The sequence below is a fragment of the Nyctibius grandis genome, chromosome 28 (genome assembly GCF_013368605.1).
Source record: "Nyctibius grandis isolate bNycGra1 chromosome 28, bNycGra1.pri, whole genome shotgun sequence".
NCBI lineage: Eukaryota > Metazoa > Chordata > Aves > Nyctibiiformes > Nyctibiidae > Nyctibius > Nyctibius grandis.
Genome location: NC_090685.1, coordinates 1,364,124 through 1,378,046, shown reverse-complemented (window position 1 = coordinate 1,378,046; position 13,923 = coordinate 1,364,124). Strand labels below are relative to the sequence as shown.

The window sequence follows — 13,923 nt, the reverse complement described above, 5'->3', positions numbered from 1 at the left end:
AGAGACTGAAATTCAGTCTGCAGTGAAGGACACTCCTGAGCCCCAGGTCATTGTTTTCTGTCCAGTTTCAGGTTTTTCTAGGACACTTCACAGTCCTTTCCAGGTATGCAGGTTTCCCAGCGCAGGACCCCAGCAAGCATCCTCCCACACACTGGTGGGAGATGGTTGTCTTTCCAAAGACAGTGGAGTGCTTTCCAGGAGCTCAGGGTCTGGCTCCTGGGAGAGGGGCACAGGGTGGCTGCTGGCTTTCTCTCTCCCCTCTGGCCCACGATGCCATCTCCAAGGCAGCACTGACCCACGCTGTGTCTAATTCTCCCCACATTTCTGCTCCTTCCCCTAATTCTCACCCTCAGGGAGCTGAGCCCAGTACCGAACTGTGAGGGCAGAAGAGCCCGAAAGGCAAAGGACTGGTCAGGGCTGGGGAGGAAGGGAAGGGAGAAGAGAGCAGAAAACATCACCAGGACCGTATATAAATCCCAGTGCACCCCTGAACATCTCCCACCCAGGAAGGGTGGAGGGGTCAGGGCTCCTCATCTGGGAGCAGAGGTGATGGAGGGCGTTCTGGAAAGCAATGAGTGCCTGGGAGAGGGGGAGAAGCACAGACCCATCCCCGTCCCTCCCAGCACAAGACCATGGGGTGTTGGATGAAGGTGGTGGGATCCCTGCTGGAAGGAAAGATGGTGAGCTGGTTCTGGCTCCCCGTGGTAGGTGTGAGGGTCCTTGCTCCCAGTGCTCACAGGGCTTGAGAGGACATTGGGCACCTTCATGGGAGGAGAATGCCCTCAGAGATAAAAGATGGGCACAAGCTGCCTGGAGCTTGTTGTTGAAAGCTGTTGGTGGCTGGGACAGTGTCGAGCACACCTTCATGCATGCTTGTCCTGTTCCTCTGCCTTGTGACCACCGCAGGGAGAGGAGTTTGGTCTGGGTGAGCCCTGCTCTGGTCCCGGGTCACCAAAGCACCATTGAAAGGGGCATGCTGGATCCCAAATTACCCATCACTTTTCTTGAAGAGGGTCCCCGACTTCTCCGTGCCGTACTGCTTGTTCCCTTGCAGCTGGTGCATGTTGTACCCTGCCTGCTTGTTCCCAGGGTCCTGGCAGAGGGAGAGAAATAGCATCAAGGCTCTACCCCATCAGTACCACTGGCAGCCAAGAGCGTGTCCTCACAGGACTGCCGGGGACCCTGTGCTCCCCCAGAGCTCACCAGAAACCCTGCGGCTTTCTGCATCGGCAGGCGGGCACTGTGCTGCCATGCCATGCCCTCTGCAGGCACCACCCCGTTCCCTCACAAGAAGGACCAAACTTTACCTCTTTCTGCTCCAGCTGCAATGCCGTTTTCAGCTGATCCCGAAGGGAGCAGAGCTGCTTCTTCTCCTCGTCCTGCCGGATCTTCATCTGAAAGGCGCCAGAGCACGGTGAGCCGCTCACGGGTCAGCAGGAGACTCCTGCCTCGGCATCCCACTCCTTCTCCTGGGCCCCCACGCCACCCTCTGCCCTCGCCACCTCCCCCATCTGTGGGATGCACCAAGCCCCATTCCTACGGTGGGAGATCGCCGCTCGTCCCCTGGTATGTGGCACATGCAAGGAGCACTTCAGTGGGAACCTCGCTGAGGGGAGGGAGCAGGCATGTCCCCAGCACTGGGACTCCTGCGACGTGAGGCCACAGGAGAGCAGGTTGCATTTACTGAGAAAACAGCTGTTTGCAGCTCTCCGCGGTGTAAAAACAACCAACAGCTTGAAGGTCACTGTGGTGGTTGGGTTTTTTCCATTGGTAGCGTCAGCAGTTAAAATAATTAAAAGGTCTCCAAGCCATCAAACAGTTGACAGAATGTGGCCCAAAACGGAGCCTGAGGATTTGTGTGCGGGAGGGATCCGTAAGATGCTGCTTGCTGTGCTCGGTTACCTTGCTCTGGGGTGGCGCCTCCCCTCTTTTTGCTATTTACATAATGAATTTTAATTTGAATGACTACAAATTATGGAACAAGCAGGGTAACACCCCTAAAGCCGATTAATTCAAACAAAGCAGCGGATGCCCAGAGGTGACCTGCACTACAGGACCAGGGGAGACGAGTACAAGTGATGCTGACACAGTATCTGGGTGAGGACTATATCCCCAAGCCTCTACAAATCTTGACTTGCAAGGAGGTACGGAGAAGAATGAGCAAGCCCAAGCAAGCTGGAATGGAGGTCTGGAAATGCTGGGAAACTGACATAAACCCTCTGCTGCACCCGGGGGACGTCGTACCACCTGGGACGCGAGTGCTCCGACTGTCTCCGAAAGCCTTGCCACTTGGAAAACTCCTTTCTGTCTCCGGGCTGTCTATGACTGACAGAGCCTGAAGTCAAAAGCTAAAGGTCACAAGGCTTACGTGGTCTGCATCTACAGCAAAACAAAGCCCCCGAGGAAATGCAGTAAGAGCTTGAGTTGGCAGCAACAGGCATGGAAAGCTAAGAGCACAAATGAGAAATCGGGAATTCTGCAGAGCAGCTAGGGCTTTGGCAGATGAATATGTTAGTGCCTCCTTGGTGCCCATGTTTATTCTTGTTCTTCCTACTCTGTGTCCTGGGGCATGGCACCGTAATTTTCCCACTGCCAGTGATGGCTGCATTTCACCCCCCACAGGCCACTGCGCATCAGAGGGTCAGGAAATAACGATTAATGGATGTGAAGAGCTGCAAAAGTCCTCAGTTCTGCTTCTGCAGAGGAAGAGGAGGCCCTGGGGAAGATACCCCTGCTCTCCATCCTGCTCCCCTCACCCAACTTCAGATGAATACTCACACTCTGCAGCTCTGGGGTGAGCTTCTCTGTAAACTGCTTAAGTTTTGCCATTGTGTTTAAACATTCCTGGAAAAAACTGAGAGGAGAGGCTAACGTAAGGGCATGTCCTGAAATCCTGCTCTTAGCACTGGCTGTGAAGCCTACAGACCCCGAGCTCCTGCCTCAGAGCCCATCATGCCTTCAGCAGATAGTGCTTTTGCTTCATAGCTGAAAAAATCTTTCTTAGGAAATGTATTTTGGAAAGATTTGGAGGCAGTTACGTTCATTGAGAGTGCTCAGCACTGTCGTCTTTGCATCCCAGGTCTCTGCTTTACGCTGCCTTATGAAAATGTCAGACTAGAGAGAGGAAGCCCACCCTGCTGAGATCCTTGCCTCGACCGCCTCCAGGAGAAGAGGACTTTCAGCAAGTTACAGGACAGGCCAAGGCGACTGCAGGAGCCCAGGTCCTGCAAGTTAAGCCACCCTCAGGCCCCCTCTACAACCAGTGCTTCTGGAGAGAAAGGGCGTGCAGGCAGGTTACCGGTCGCTCTTACTTGAACTGGGAGCTGCAGTGCTTGATGTGGTTTTGCAGTAGGCCGATCCCTTTCTTGGTTTTGATCTCGTTCACTTTGATTAGATACTGAAGGGAAAAGGACACAGGGACTGAATTTGTAGCTTAGAGAGAGAAATGCTTTTTATGCACTTTTTGATTCCCCCCCCGCCTCAGTGTATTGTGGCCCATCCTGGCAGTCATGCCCTGATGGAAGCAGCTCAGGTGGCTTTCATGGGGTGAGAAGATGGCAGTAAGCAGGGCCCAGTGCTTTGATCTGGTGTATCCACAGTGGTGGCATGGACCCTGGGCTTTCTGGGCTTTACTTATGCAGGGCAAACACTCAGTTAATGCACCCTCAGAGATTCACCATTCATGGTGCCTTCACTGAAGAACAGCCAGCTATCCCATAGACCTTCAAACCTCATTGCTCAAGAGCCAAGTTCCTCCAAGACCCACTAGATTTGATCCATGAACTGCACCACCTCCACCTGACCCTGCCGACAATGTCAGTGCTGTGAGCCTGCCTATATCATACACGCAGCTGGCATCTCAGCCTGCCTTGAGGACCTTCAGAAGAGAGCTGAAGGTTCAGATTTCCAGCCCAAACTTATCTGCTACCTCACCCAGCCTATCTTCCACCATAACAACCTCATCCATGAAAACCAACACTGGCCCTTTCAGTTGGCAGACTGACAACATGAGACAGTGTGTTGTGCTGTGGAACATGTTGAGTATTTCTCCATCCATCTTTGGACTACTTCTACACCAGCACCAGCTCTCTTGACATTGCAACTACTGTAAAAACAGCAACCTACAAACAACCATTTCCAGAAGACCCACAGGCCAGCACAGTAAATCACCTTCCAAAATACATGTTCACCATGGCCAGCCTCAGACTTCCCTGTTATTTATTCTGAGGGTATCACGCAAAACACCCTCGATCCATCAGAAGAAGTGTTTCCTAGAAGACACCCTCTCAGGAACCTGAATTCCATGTGTGGGTGCACATCAGCACAGAATGAAACCTCCACGGAATCATAGAACCAATCAGATTGGAAAAGACCTCTGGGATCATCGAGTCCAACCATTGCCCTGACACCACCATGGCAACTAGACCATGGCACTAAGTGCCATGTCCAGTCTTTTCTTAAACACCTCCAGAGATGGTGACTCCACCACCTCCCTGGGCAGCCCCTTCCAACGGCTAATGACCCTTTCTGAGAAGAAATGCTTCCTAATGTCCAACCTGAACCTCCCCTGGCGAAGCTTGAGGCTGTGTCCTCTTGTCCTATCGCTGGTTGCCTGGGAGAAGAGGCTGACTCCCACTCCACTACAACCTGACCTACTGGATCTGTTTAAGGAAATGCAGCTCTGTAGCACAAGGGCTTCTGATATTTGAAGAACAACAGTTTCAGCATGGAAACAGTAACTGTTTCCAAAACATGGTTACAAAGAGCTGGATATTTTGAATGAAATCAGTATCTTCAGATTTTTCACTCTTGCTGTTGCTTGTGACGTGTGGCAGTGGGAGCAGGAAGTCCCATTTGCAGGGGAATTGGGCTGAGTTTATCCCAACAAGCAGAGGGAGGGCTATGGTCGGACCATGTGAGAGGGAGCAGGGACCTCAGTGCCAGCAGCACCCACTGTGGGCAGTCGGGAAGAAGCTTGGATCCAAAGCCTTTGTGGGATTTTTCCCAAGTTGCTATCTCTGCTGCCAGGTTAATATAAGCTCAAGCTCTGGCTAAACTCCTTGAATCAGCCCCTGCCCCAGGTTGGCTTGAGCCTACCACAACCCTGGCAGCTCTCCAACTGAGAGAATATGCCCAGGGTCTCGCCAGCACAACGGACATGACCTGCTGAACAACGGTCCCTGGGGATCTGCTGCCCACCTCGGTGCCGCTCCCCAGGGGCCGAGCAGAGGGAGCTGCCAGATGCTGCCGGTGCCTGGGGTAGAATCTGGGGGACTTCAGCATCCCAGGAAGGCAGAAAGAGACCTGCAATACCCTGGACACAAGCATCACTCACTGACCAGGGACAGAAGATAACCCTGAATGAAAAATCAGAGTGGATTCAGACAAAAAAGCTACTTTGAAACAATCCCAGGTCGGAGGGTGCGTGAGAAGCACCAGTGGGAGAGTCACTGCTGATGTCTGCCCGCTCCGGACCGGGCTCTGCCGGGGCTGTGGCACAGCTGCTGTGATCCACTGGAAGGGAAATTCATCCCCTGGGGGCCGATTCAGCGAGTCTAACACTGCCCTGTGCGACACAGGCTGGTCCCGTCCTCACCTCACACATGTTCAGCTGGAAGGTCCTGCGCTCCTTCTCCATCTCCTCGGCGATCTCGCCCCCGCTCACCTCACTCCGCACCATGCCATGCTGCTTCGCCAGCTCACGCTTTTCCTTCTCGATCTTGGCACTCAAGGAAAGAGGAGAGATGTGTGAAAGGCTCCATCCAACTGCTTGTCGGCAAAGGCAGACAAAAACCGGCCTCCGAGTCCAGACCTCGGGGTGGGGGAGCCTGAAGACTTACAGTTTGTTCTCATAGTCTTTGCAAGCCTTCTCAAAGGGCTTCTTGAACTCCTAGGAAGAGCCAAAGGCACCATTTAATGACTACGACCAGGCCAAAGCCTTCCTCATCCTCAGCGTACTGCGGTCCCACTGGGTCACCCTAGCATCAAGGCCCTTGCAGACCCAGGACGTGGCTGGCACAGGAGCGTCCCTCCCCAGGAAGGTCCTTGCCTCCCCTCAGTGCACAGTGGACACGTGTGCTCACCAGCGTGGGTTCACTCATGGGCACATGCTTACACACACACACAAATGCACAGGCTCCACCACATATATCACTCATACGTACATCACAGAGGTGTGTACGTAGCAGCACCCAGCTATACCACCTTTCACAGAACCACCATTTTAAAGGCAGAAGAAATTGCTCAGGCATGCACAAGCCAGAAAGTACCAACCAGATTCTCACCTGCTGAAGCCAGAATGTCATGTTTAACCAAAACATCACTCAGAGAGACATCAGAAACCCACCCAAACCTGGCAACATCAGCACTATCTGATTCTTCCCCAGGTATTCATTTAATGGTGAATTAGTCTTGCTGCTAAAAAGCCATCATTTGTTTCCCATTTGGCTTTGTGTGACTTTAGCTTTTCTCCGGTGGTTGCCATCTTGGTATGTTCATCTGCATTTGTCCATTAAATGCATTTACTCAGATCACCCGTGTTCTGCCCTGTTCCCACCACTTAGTGCTCTGCAAACCTCTGTGTCAAAGACAGACAGAGTCAATCAGGTTGGGGTGGACTTCAGGAGGTCTCCAGTCTAACGTCCCGCTCAAGGCAGGGACAGCACTGAATTCAGACCAGGCTTTGTGCCGGCAGATGTTGAAAAACCCCGAGGATGGAGATTGCACAGCCTCTCTGGGTCCCGTCCCAATGCCTCTCTGGCCCCTGAGGTGCAATTTCTTTATTCATGTCAAGGCAGAACCTCGTTAGGACAGATCTTGCATTTATCTCCATTCTAATGAAAATGTCAAACTGATTCAGGCCAGCCTCTGATTCCTGTTGGATCCCTCCAGCTTAATCATGACCCCTCGCAGGCAGCTGGTTGTTTTTTCCTCTCTCTCTGCCTGTTTTCTTGGTTCCCAATGTTCTTGACATCGTCCTTAACAATGCAAATAGTGGATGTTTTCCCTTCATATTTTATATTCTTTTATCAACTTACTTCACAGCAGAAGTTCCAGAATTTGCTCTCTCCTTCCACTTTCATGATCCTGTAGAGCACAAGCTTCCAAATGGATGCCTAAATGCTCATAATTTGTTTCAGTATTTGGCAATTAGTCCTTTGGCAGTCCCCAAACCCTGCCACAGTTCCCATCCCTCTTTCTGCAGTCCCATCCAAAACTTCCTCTCCACTTTCCCAGAGGTTCGGCTGTTTGCTCCAGGATGCCCAGCCCAGCTCTGATACAGCCCAGCTGCAAAACCTTCATCAAGCATCTGAGGAAACTGCAGAGCTGGGAGAGAAAGCTAGGAGAAAATCTATAGGGTGGAACTATACAAGATTAAAGCAGTAAAATTACAGAGTTTGGGTTGTTGAAACAGGTTCATTACTAGCTCAAGGATTCAAGAGAAAAAATAGTATCAATCATGGAAAAACAAAATTCTCAAAGAAGAAAACACAGATGGTTTGTCAGAGTATCAGCAGGTCTGGTGGAAGACAGCGATGCCCAATAGCGAGGATGTGTTGCAGGGAGCAGCAGCGCTGTCCCCACTCCTCCCGAGCTGGTCTGTCGGGCCAGCACAAGTCCTCAGGTGTCTCATCATGGTGCTGAGTGCATTAATGCCAAGCTCATTAAATCCTAACAACCTGATGTGTGCATCAGCCGATAAATAACGGGTTTACTGTTTCAGGTCGTACATACTCTGCTCGCGGAGTCTCTGTGCCCAAAACCACACAGAGAGGAACAGTGCCAGGCCCCATCTGGACCACGCTCTGGTGGTCCACCACGACAGACACAGGCTGTAATAAGCAACCCCTTGACCTTGCTCTAGCATCATGGTTGGGATCGGTCCAGCCTCCTCATCCCGAACACCCAAGGCACGGGCACGCCTACACAGGCAGAGGCACCCAGGGGCAACTGCTCAGAGCTGATGGCCTGAGATGGCCACGGGGACTCAGAGGTAGGAATGTGTGTGCAGACTTACCAAGGGCCATGATAACCTTCTCATTGGTTAAAAACGGCAAAAATTAAATACTAGTTTGATGCTTTTCCTAAAATCTACGCTGCTGAGCACTGTGAAGATTGCTGATATCTCCACAGTGCTGAAGATCAAATTGCGTGGTCACTTTAGGACTTGCTACTCTGCAGTCCCTGAGAGGCACCTGCAGCTGGTAGATACACACACGCATGCTCGGATTCACACCAACACACTTGTGCTCACACACATAAATGCAAGAGCCACAGGTGGGTCTGGGGTGGGGGAGGGGGTGCCTCACTGGGAGGTTGTGGGGGAGTTTGTGCACTAATGGCCAGCGAAAACATCAATATTTGGTGCACAACACCCTGGTTTTTCCCCGCACAGTGAATGCCACCAGTCTCCTCTGGATTCAGCCAGGTGCCTGCAAACAGGAGAGGTCCCAGCTGAGGGGCACCACCAGCCTGACTCGTGGTGTGAGGCGCCAGCCTCGGGAGGGAGCAGGGGCTGGCACAGAGGAGAGGCAGGCAGACCTGCCCCTCCAACACGCATCCCTGCCGGAGGGCAAGGCGTGAGCCTGGGATGGGACCCCCACAGCTGGTACCCGCTCTGTCTCCAGCCACTCACCAGCCCCACCTCGGCGCAGCCCCTTCAGCCCCTGCTTACCGCTTTGAGGTCTTTCATGTCACCCTTTATTAGTGACTCCAGGGAGAAGTTAATGTTGTGGTACAAACTCTGCCACTGGAAAGGAAAGAGAGAGATCACGCCACTAGCACCACATCCCTGCACCACTCCTCGTGCAGAGAAAGCTGTTGGTGAGCCCGCGGAGGAACCGCTGCAGAAGTCAGCTGAAAGCCTCCATCCTTGGAAATCACCAGGCTGGAGAAAGCCACAGCCAGCCTGACCCCGTGCTGGTGAGAGCCTGTCTCCAAGCAGGGTGGTGGGCAGGAGACCTCCAGAGGCCCCTTCTGAGCACCCTCAGAGGCCTGCGCAGATGGCCCCGTCAGCGCAGCCTGTGCCTCTCGCTCTGCAACCGCGTGCCATGGCCTCCTGCCTCTGTCGGGGAAGGGATGAGCTTGGATCTCCAGGCTGCAGCCCAGAGCCTGCTGCTTTTCCTGGGGACCCCACCATCATCCCCGTGCAAGCCAGGGCCCACTCTGCGGTACGTGCAGGGGACAGAGCTGCCTACCAGGCTCCTGACAGCGGTCAGTAGCTCCCGGGAGAAGGCAGCGAAGGTGCTAAAGGCACTGGCCAGCTGCTCCTCACTCTCCAGCTGGTAGTTGGCTGAGAATTTCTCCTGGGCAGCGATGTGGGCTTCGAGGTGGCTGATGAGGTCTGAGGGAACAAGGATGGTCTCCAGCAAGCGCAGGGGGAAGGTCAGGATGAACACCCAACCCCTGCCTCCCTCCTGGGAGTCACCATGCCCAGTTCTGCTCATGCACCCGAGCTGGCTCCTGTTGCCTTCTGCTGCCCGTCCCCCCCCACCACCCAGCTATAGGGACCCTCGAGACCCATACTCCCTGCTGCCATCAACCCGACCTGCAGCAAGGACTCCTTTCATCCATCCATCGCTGCCTCCCCCCCGCCCTGAGGCTCCGTTCTGCCCTGACCTTGTCCACAGCCATGCTCCGCCTTGGCTGCTTTCCTCATCTTCTGCAGCACAGCTCGGTCAGCATCCAAGGCCTAGAAATGCAGAGGAAATGGTCACTGGCTACACCCATACACGCATTTCTGTAACCCACAGGGCTCAGCACCAGCCTCAGCACCCCCGAGCCAGATTGGCCTGCCAGCAGGTAGGTGATGATCTAGTGGTAGTAGTCCATGTATATCTTAAATATCTGCAAGCCTTCCTGATGTTCTTCTGGAAGAAGTGGTCAAGAATTAAGAGAGAATTGGAAAGTATATTAGAAAAAGGAACAAACAGCACTGACAGAAAATGGGGATTTCAGTGGTAAGAGACTGTTAGTTACAGATTTTATTTCCATCACTGTCAGTGTAATTCCTGGGCTGAGAAGAGGAGGCATAGGTGGCTGAGGGGAAATGTTTGGAGGCATCTAACTCTCTGCCTAGGAGAGACTGCATTACAGATGTTATTTCATACACTACTGCTTGGAAGGGCTCTCATGCAATCTCTTGCTGGGAGCAGGATTATTGGCAATACCAGATCAGGCTGGCTGTGCTTTGCTTAGTTGGGCTTTGAAACCCTTGAAGGATGGAGGTCACCTCTCTAGTGGCCTCTTGCAGGGCTGCACCACCCTCTGCAGAAGAAACTTTTTCTAACAAACACCCAACCTGAACTTCCTGAGCCTCAAAGGGGATATTGCTGCATGTTATTGCATCTGATGCTGCCCAAGAGAGCTTGATACCATTGCCTATATCTGTCCTTAGGGGAGTTGTGGGCTGCTGTCAGACACCCCCCTCCTCATGCAGCTGGATCAGCCCAGCTCTGCTTCGCTGTTATCATCCACTGACTCTCTCTGGTTGCTCCACATCGCTCCTGGCTGGGGACAGTGTTTCAGGTGTGACCCATTCACTGGACTGATGTGAGCTCCAACAGCTCCCACATCGGGCTGGCCCTGCAGGGAGTGACACAGCTTCGCTCTGAGTGTTGTCCTGACGGTGCCAGAGCTCGAAGCAGGGCACAGGCTTTTAAGATACGTAAACACTGATGTATGGGGGCAAACATTATTACAGCAATTTGGGAATCCAAAGAACAGCTCAGGGTGGGCTTGCATGCTACAGCTAAGGCTATTTAACAGCTGAGTGGGTGGGCACCCAGGGGAGTGGTACTGCCACTGGCTTTGTCCTCTGTTGTGCACCGCATCAGCCAGGCGACGCCGCTGAACCCAGGTGGTAGAGGACTATGTGTCAGGCTCTGTGTGGGCCAGCACAGTCAAGATGATTGTGGCATGCAGGGATGTCACCATAAACATTTAGGTACCCAAGGAGCAATAGTGCTGGAAACTTATCTGCCTGCATGTTTCCAGAGTTCCGTGCAGCAGGGATGATGAGAACTTGAATTATGGGGACTTATACCCCAAAACAGGAGTTTCCAGACTTTCTGCTCCCCAGGGAAGAGCTGCCACCCACAACTCTTAACAACTGCACCTTCTTGTCCAGCCCAGTTTGGGACTGAGGTTATGCAGCCAAGCCCTCAAACAGATATTGCTGGACCAATTAATGTAAGAGCTCTAGGACCATCAGGACTGTGCTCACACCAAGCATTGCAAACCCAGGGAATGCAGTATTATGGTTCACAGAGATCCCCACGAGCCAAGGTCAGAAAGGCAGTGGCAGGACAGGGTATCTGAAGCATCTGATCATTGTCCTTTGGCAAAGCTGTTGGAGACACTCATACCCCCATGTTCAGAAAATGACTTTAGGTTAATCCAGAACTTCAGGGACTAACACATCCCCCTCACAACCACATGGTTATTGTGAGTGCTGCCGTGAGGCAGGCACAGTCCCCTCCTGGGCCACAGCTCCCTGCAGTTGTCTGAGCCATTGCATGTGGGAGTCAGCTTGCTACCCTTAGGTATCCCTTTACCTTTCTTCAGGTGAAGCCCATCTCCCTTGCAGAGGCTCCACCGGGGCGGCTTTCCCAGTTCCAGACTTCTCTCATCTCCTCAACCGTACAGCAGCTTTTTAGCCACACAGTCTTACTGGAGCTCTTCCCTTCCCTGCCTGCCCTCGTACATGATACTGGGAGGGAGCAATTTGGAGCCTTCCGCCACCGAGACCCTGATCTCCAACCTCCCAGTGGCCTCCAGAGCCTCTCTCCCCCTCGCTCTCCTCTGCTGCTGGGACCCACCTTGACCAGGATGGCTGCCTCCTTCCCGAAATGTCCCTGGAGCCTGCCCAGGTCCCTTGTGATGCCAGTCATGTTTATACTTCATCTTTTACCAGAAATCCATCTCTCTACACACAGCTGCTCAAACCTCCCACATCTGTGGCCTTCGTCTTCCTTTCTCCTGACAACCCCCTCCCTGAAGGTGTAACCTCAGTCCACAAGTGACCTGTCCCCACCTTTGGGACGGTTCCCTGCCTGCTGGGCTGATGCTCCCAGGCCAGGAGGCTTCCCTGCTCTGGAGGAGCAGCCCCAGGGTGAGACTTCTCCGCAGCGTCCCAGAGGCCATCACCAACAGGCACCTCCGCCACCCTGGCTCCCCATCCAGAGAGCCCAGCAGCAAGAGGCAGCGCTCCCTCCAAGGACTGGCTAGTGTGTACAGTACAGCCGCCGGCCACGGGCAGGGAACCCTGTACCTGGTGCTTGGCACAGGACGCCCCAGGCTCCCTCCCCTGCCTGCACTTTAACCTGCGGCCATTTGCCTTGCAGGCGGATCTGGTTCTGCCGAGCTGCATGACTTCCCCTTCCTCCAGCGGTGGAAAACTGGCTGATGTCCTCGGCCTGCAGCTCAGCACCCTCCCTCGGCTGGCCACGCCGTGCCAGGGTTCCCCTCCCCTCCAGGACAGGCTCTTGCTGTGGTCAGTTTTATCGCACACTGGTGCTGCTCCCCGTTACGAGCACGCACCTGCTCACGGCTGTTTGCACGTACCAGGACTCTTTGCTGTACAACGTTCCCCACACCATCAACAAAAGCTGCTGGCTGAACCACTGCAGAAGTCACCAGCACTGGTATTTCTGCCTTTCAGAGGTGAGACCAAGGAATGGAAGGACCCTGTGGCTCCAGCTCTGCCAGATCTGTTTTCACCGCTGTCTATGGCTTCCAGAGTGCTGGGGTCACAGCACACTTCTCCCTTCTCACTAGGCTTCAAGAGTGCAGAAAAACTCAGACTGAGAGTGACTGTCAGGTCACATCGTCTGCATAGACAAGGCATTAGCACTCACAAAGCAACCTTGCATGAGCCTGCACCCTATGTGGGACTCAGCAGTCTCCACAAAGACATCCAGGTTGCATTTAAAGAGGATGGAGACCAAACATTCGCTTCACCTTTTGGCCACGCACACCAGTACTTCATTAAGTCACAGCTGAAATATTGCAACTACTATCTCTTTTCATTTCAGTTTCAGCTTCAGCTCCCAGCCTCTGGCTCTCACTTGCCCTTCTCCAGCACCAGAGTCTTCCTCCCGGTGAAAGCGCACAGAGGTGGCAGCTGAGCTACTGCACAGGTCAGGAGGAGTTAAGTCCCAGGCGAGAGCCAGGTGGGGCTCCCCTGGCTGTACACTCAGGGAGGTAGCAAGTCAGAGGCCAGCGCTGGTGCCAGCAGAGAGGACCTTCCTCCAGGACAGGCAGCTCCTGCAGACACCAACATCCAAGCCAGAGCAATGGGGGACACCCCACGATGTTGGAATTTCTCCTGGCCATCTGCTCACTCCAGCCCTGACCTGCACCCGAAGATGAAGGCATCTCCCCGTGTCTCCTGGCTCACACAACGCTGCTGCCCAGCCGGCGGGGCTCACGCCACCTCTCCTGGCTTTCACTGCAGCAAATCCCCTGCCGACTGCGTAGCACCAGGACCGTGTCCCGAGTTTTCTGTCCGCTCTGACAGGCGAGTCCCAAGCCAGGAGCTCTGCAGACATGAACGCGGTCAGCAGTGTTTCTCTCTAACCACAGCTTCCTGATGTAGCAGCTCTGTTTTAAAGGACTGAAGTTCTAGCTTTGCTTGTGGTGCAAGTGACAGAGTAACAGTTGAAAATTAAGCAACAGAAGGAAGTTGCCCCATGCCCAGAGGCTCCTGAGCAAGTCCTGGCCTCCAGAGGCCTGAGAACCAAGAAGAAAAAAACCTCAGTGACCACGACTGACAAAATGATCTACAGGAGCACAGCCCCCATCTGCTCCAAACCTGCAGGCACCGGGGGACTCCAGGGCAGTGCAGCAGCCAGAGCCCACAGACAGGCCCTGATAAATCCCTGGGCACCATCCCCTCATCTGCTGAAACTACAAAACAACGGG

General features: G+C 53.6%; 1 protein-coding gene across 1 annotated transcript in view; it reads right to left on the bottom strand.

Moving 5' to 3' along the window:
• Positions 1–13,923, bottom strand: part of LOC137674313 (arf-GAP with SH3 domain, ANK repeat and PH domain-containing protein 1-like) — a 28,026-nt gene that overhangs the window by 13,025 nt on the left and 1,078 nt on the right. The window contains exons 2-10 of the mRNA XM_068419571.1: positions 9,619–9,691; positions 9,198–9,343; positions 8,675–8,749; positions 5,841–5,890; positions 5,597–5,726; positions 3,312–3,397; positions 2,779–2,854; positions 1,308–1,394; positions 993–1,093 (exon numbers count right to left, since the gene is read on the bottom strand). Coding sequence (XP_068275672.1) covers positions 993–1,093; positions 1,308–1,394; positions 2,779–2,854; positions 3,312–3,397; positions 5,597–5,726; positions 5,841–5,890; positions 8,675–8,749; positions 9,198–9,343; positions 9,619–9,691 — 824 coding nt within the window. The remainder of the gene's footprint in view (positions 1–992; positions 1,094–1,307; positions 1,395–2,778; positions 2,855–3,311; positions 3,398–5,596; positions 5,727–5,840; positions 5,891–8,674; positions 8,750–9,197; positions 9,344–9,618; positions 9,692–13,923) is intronic.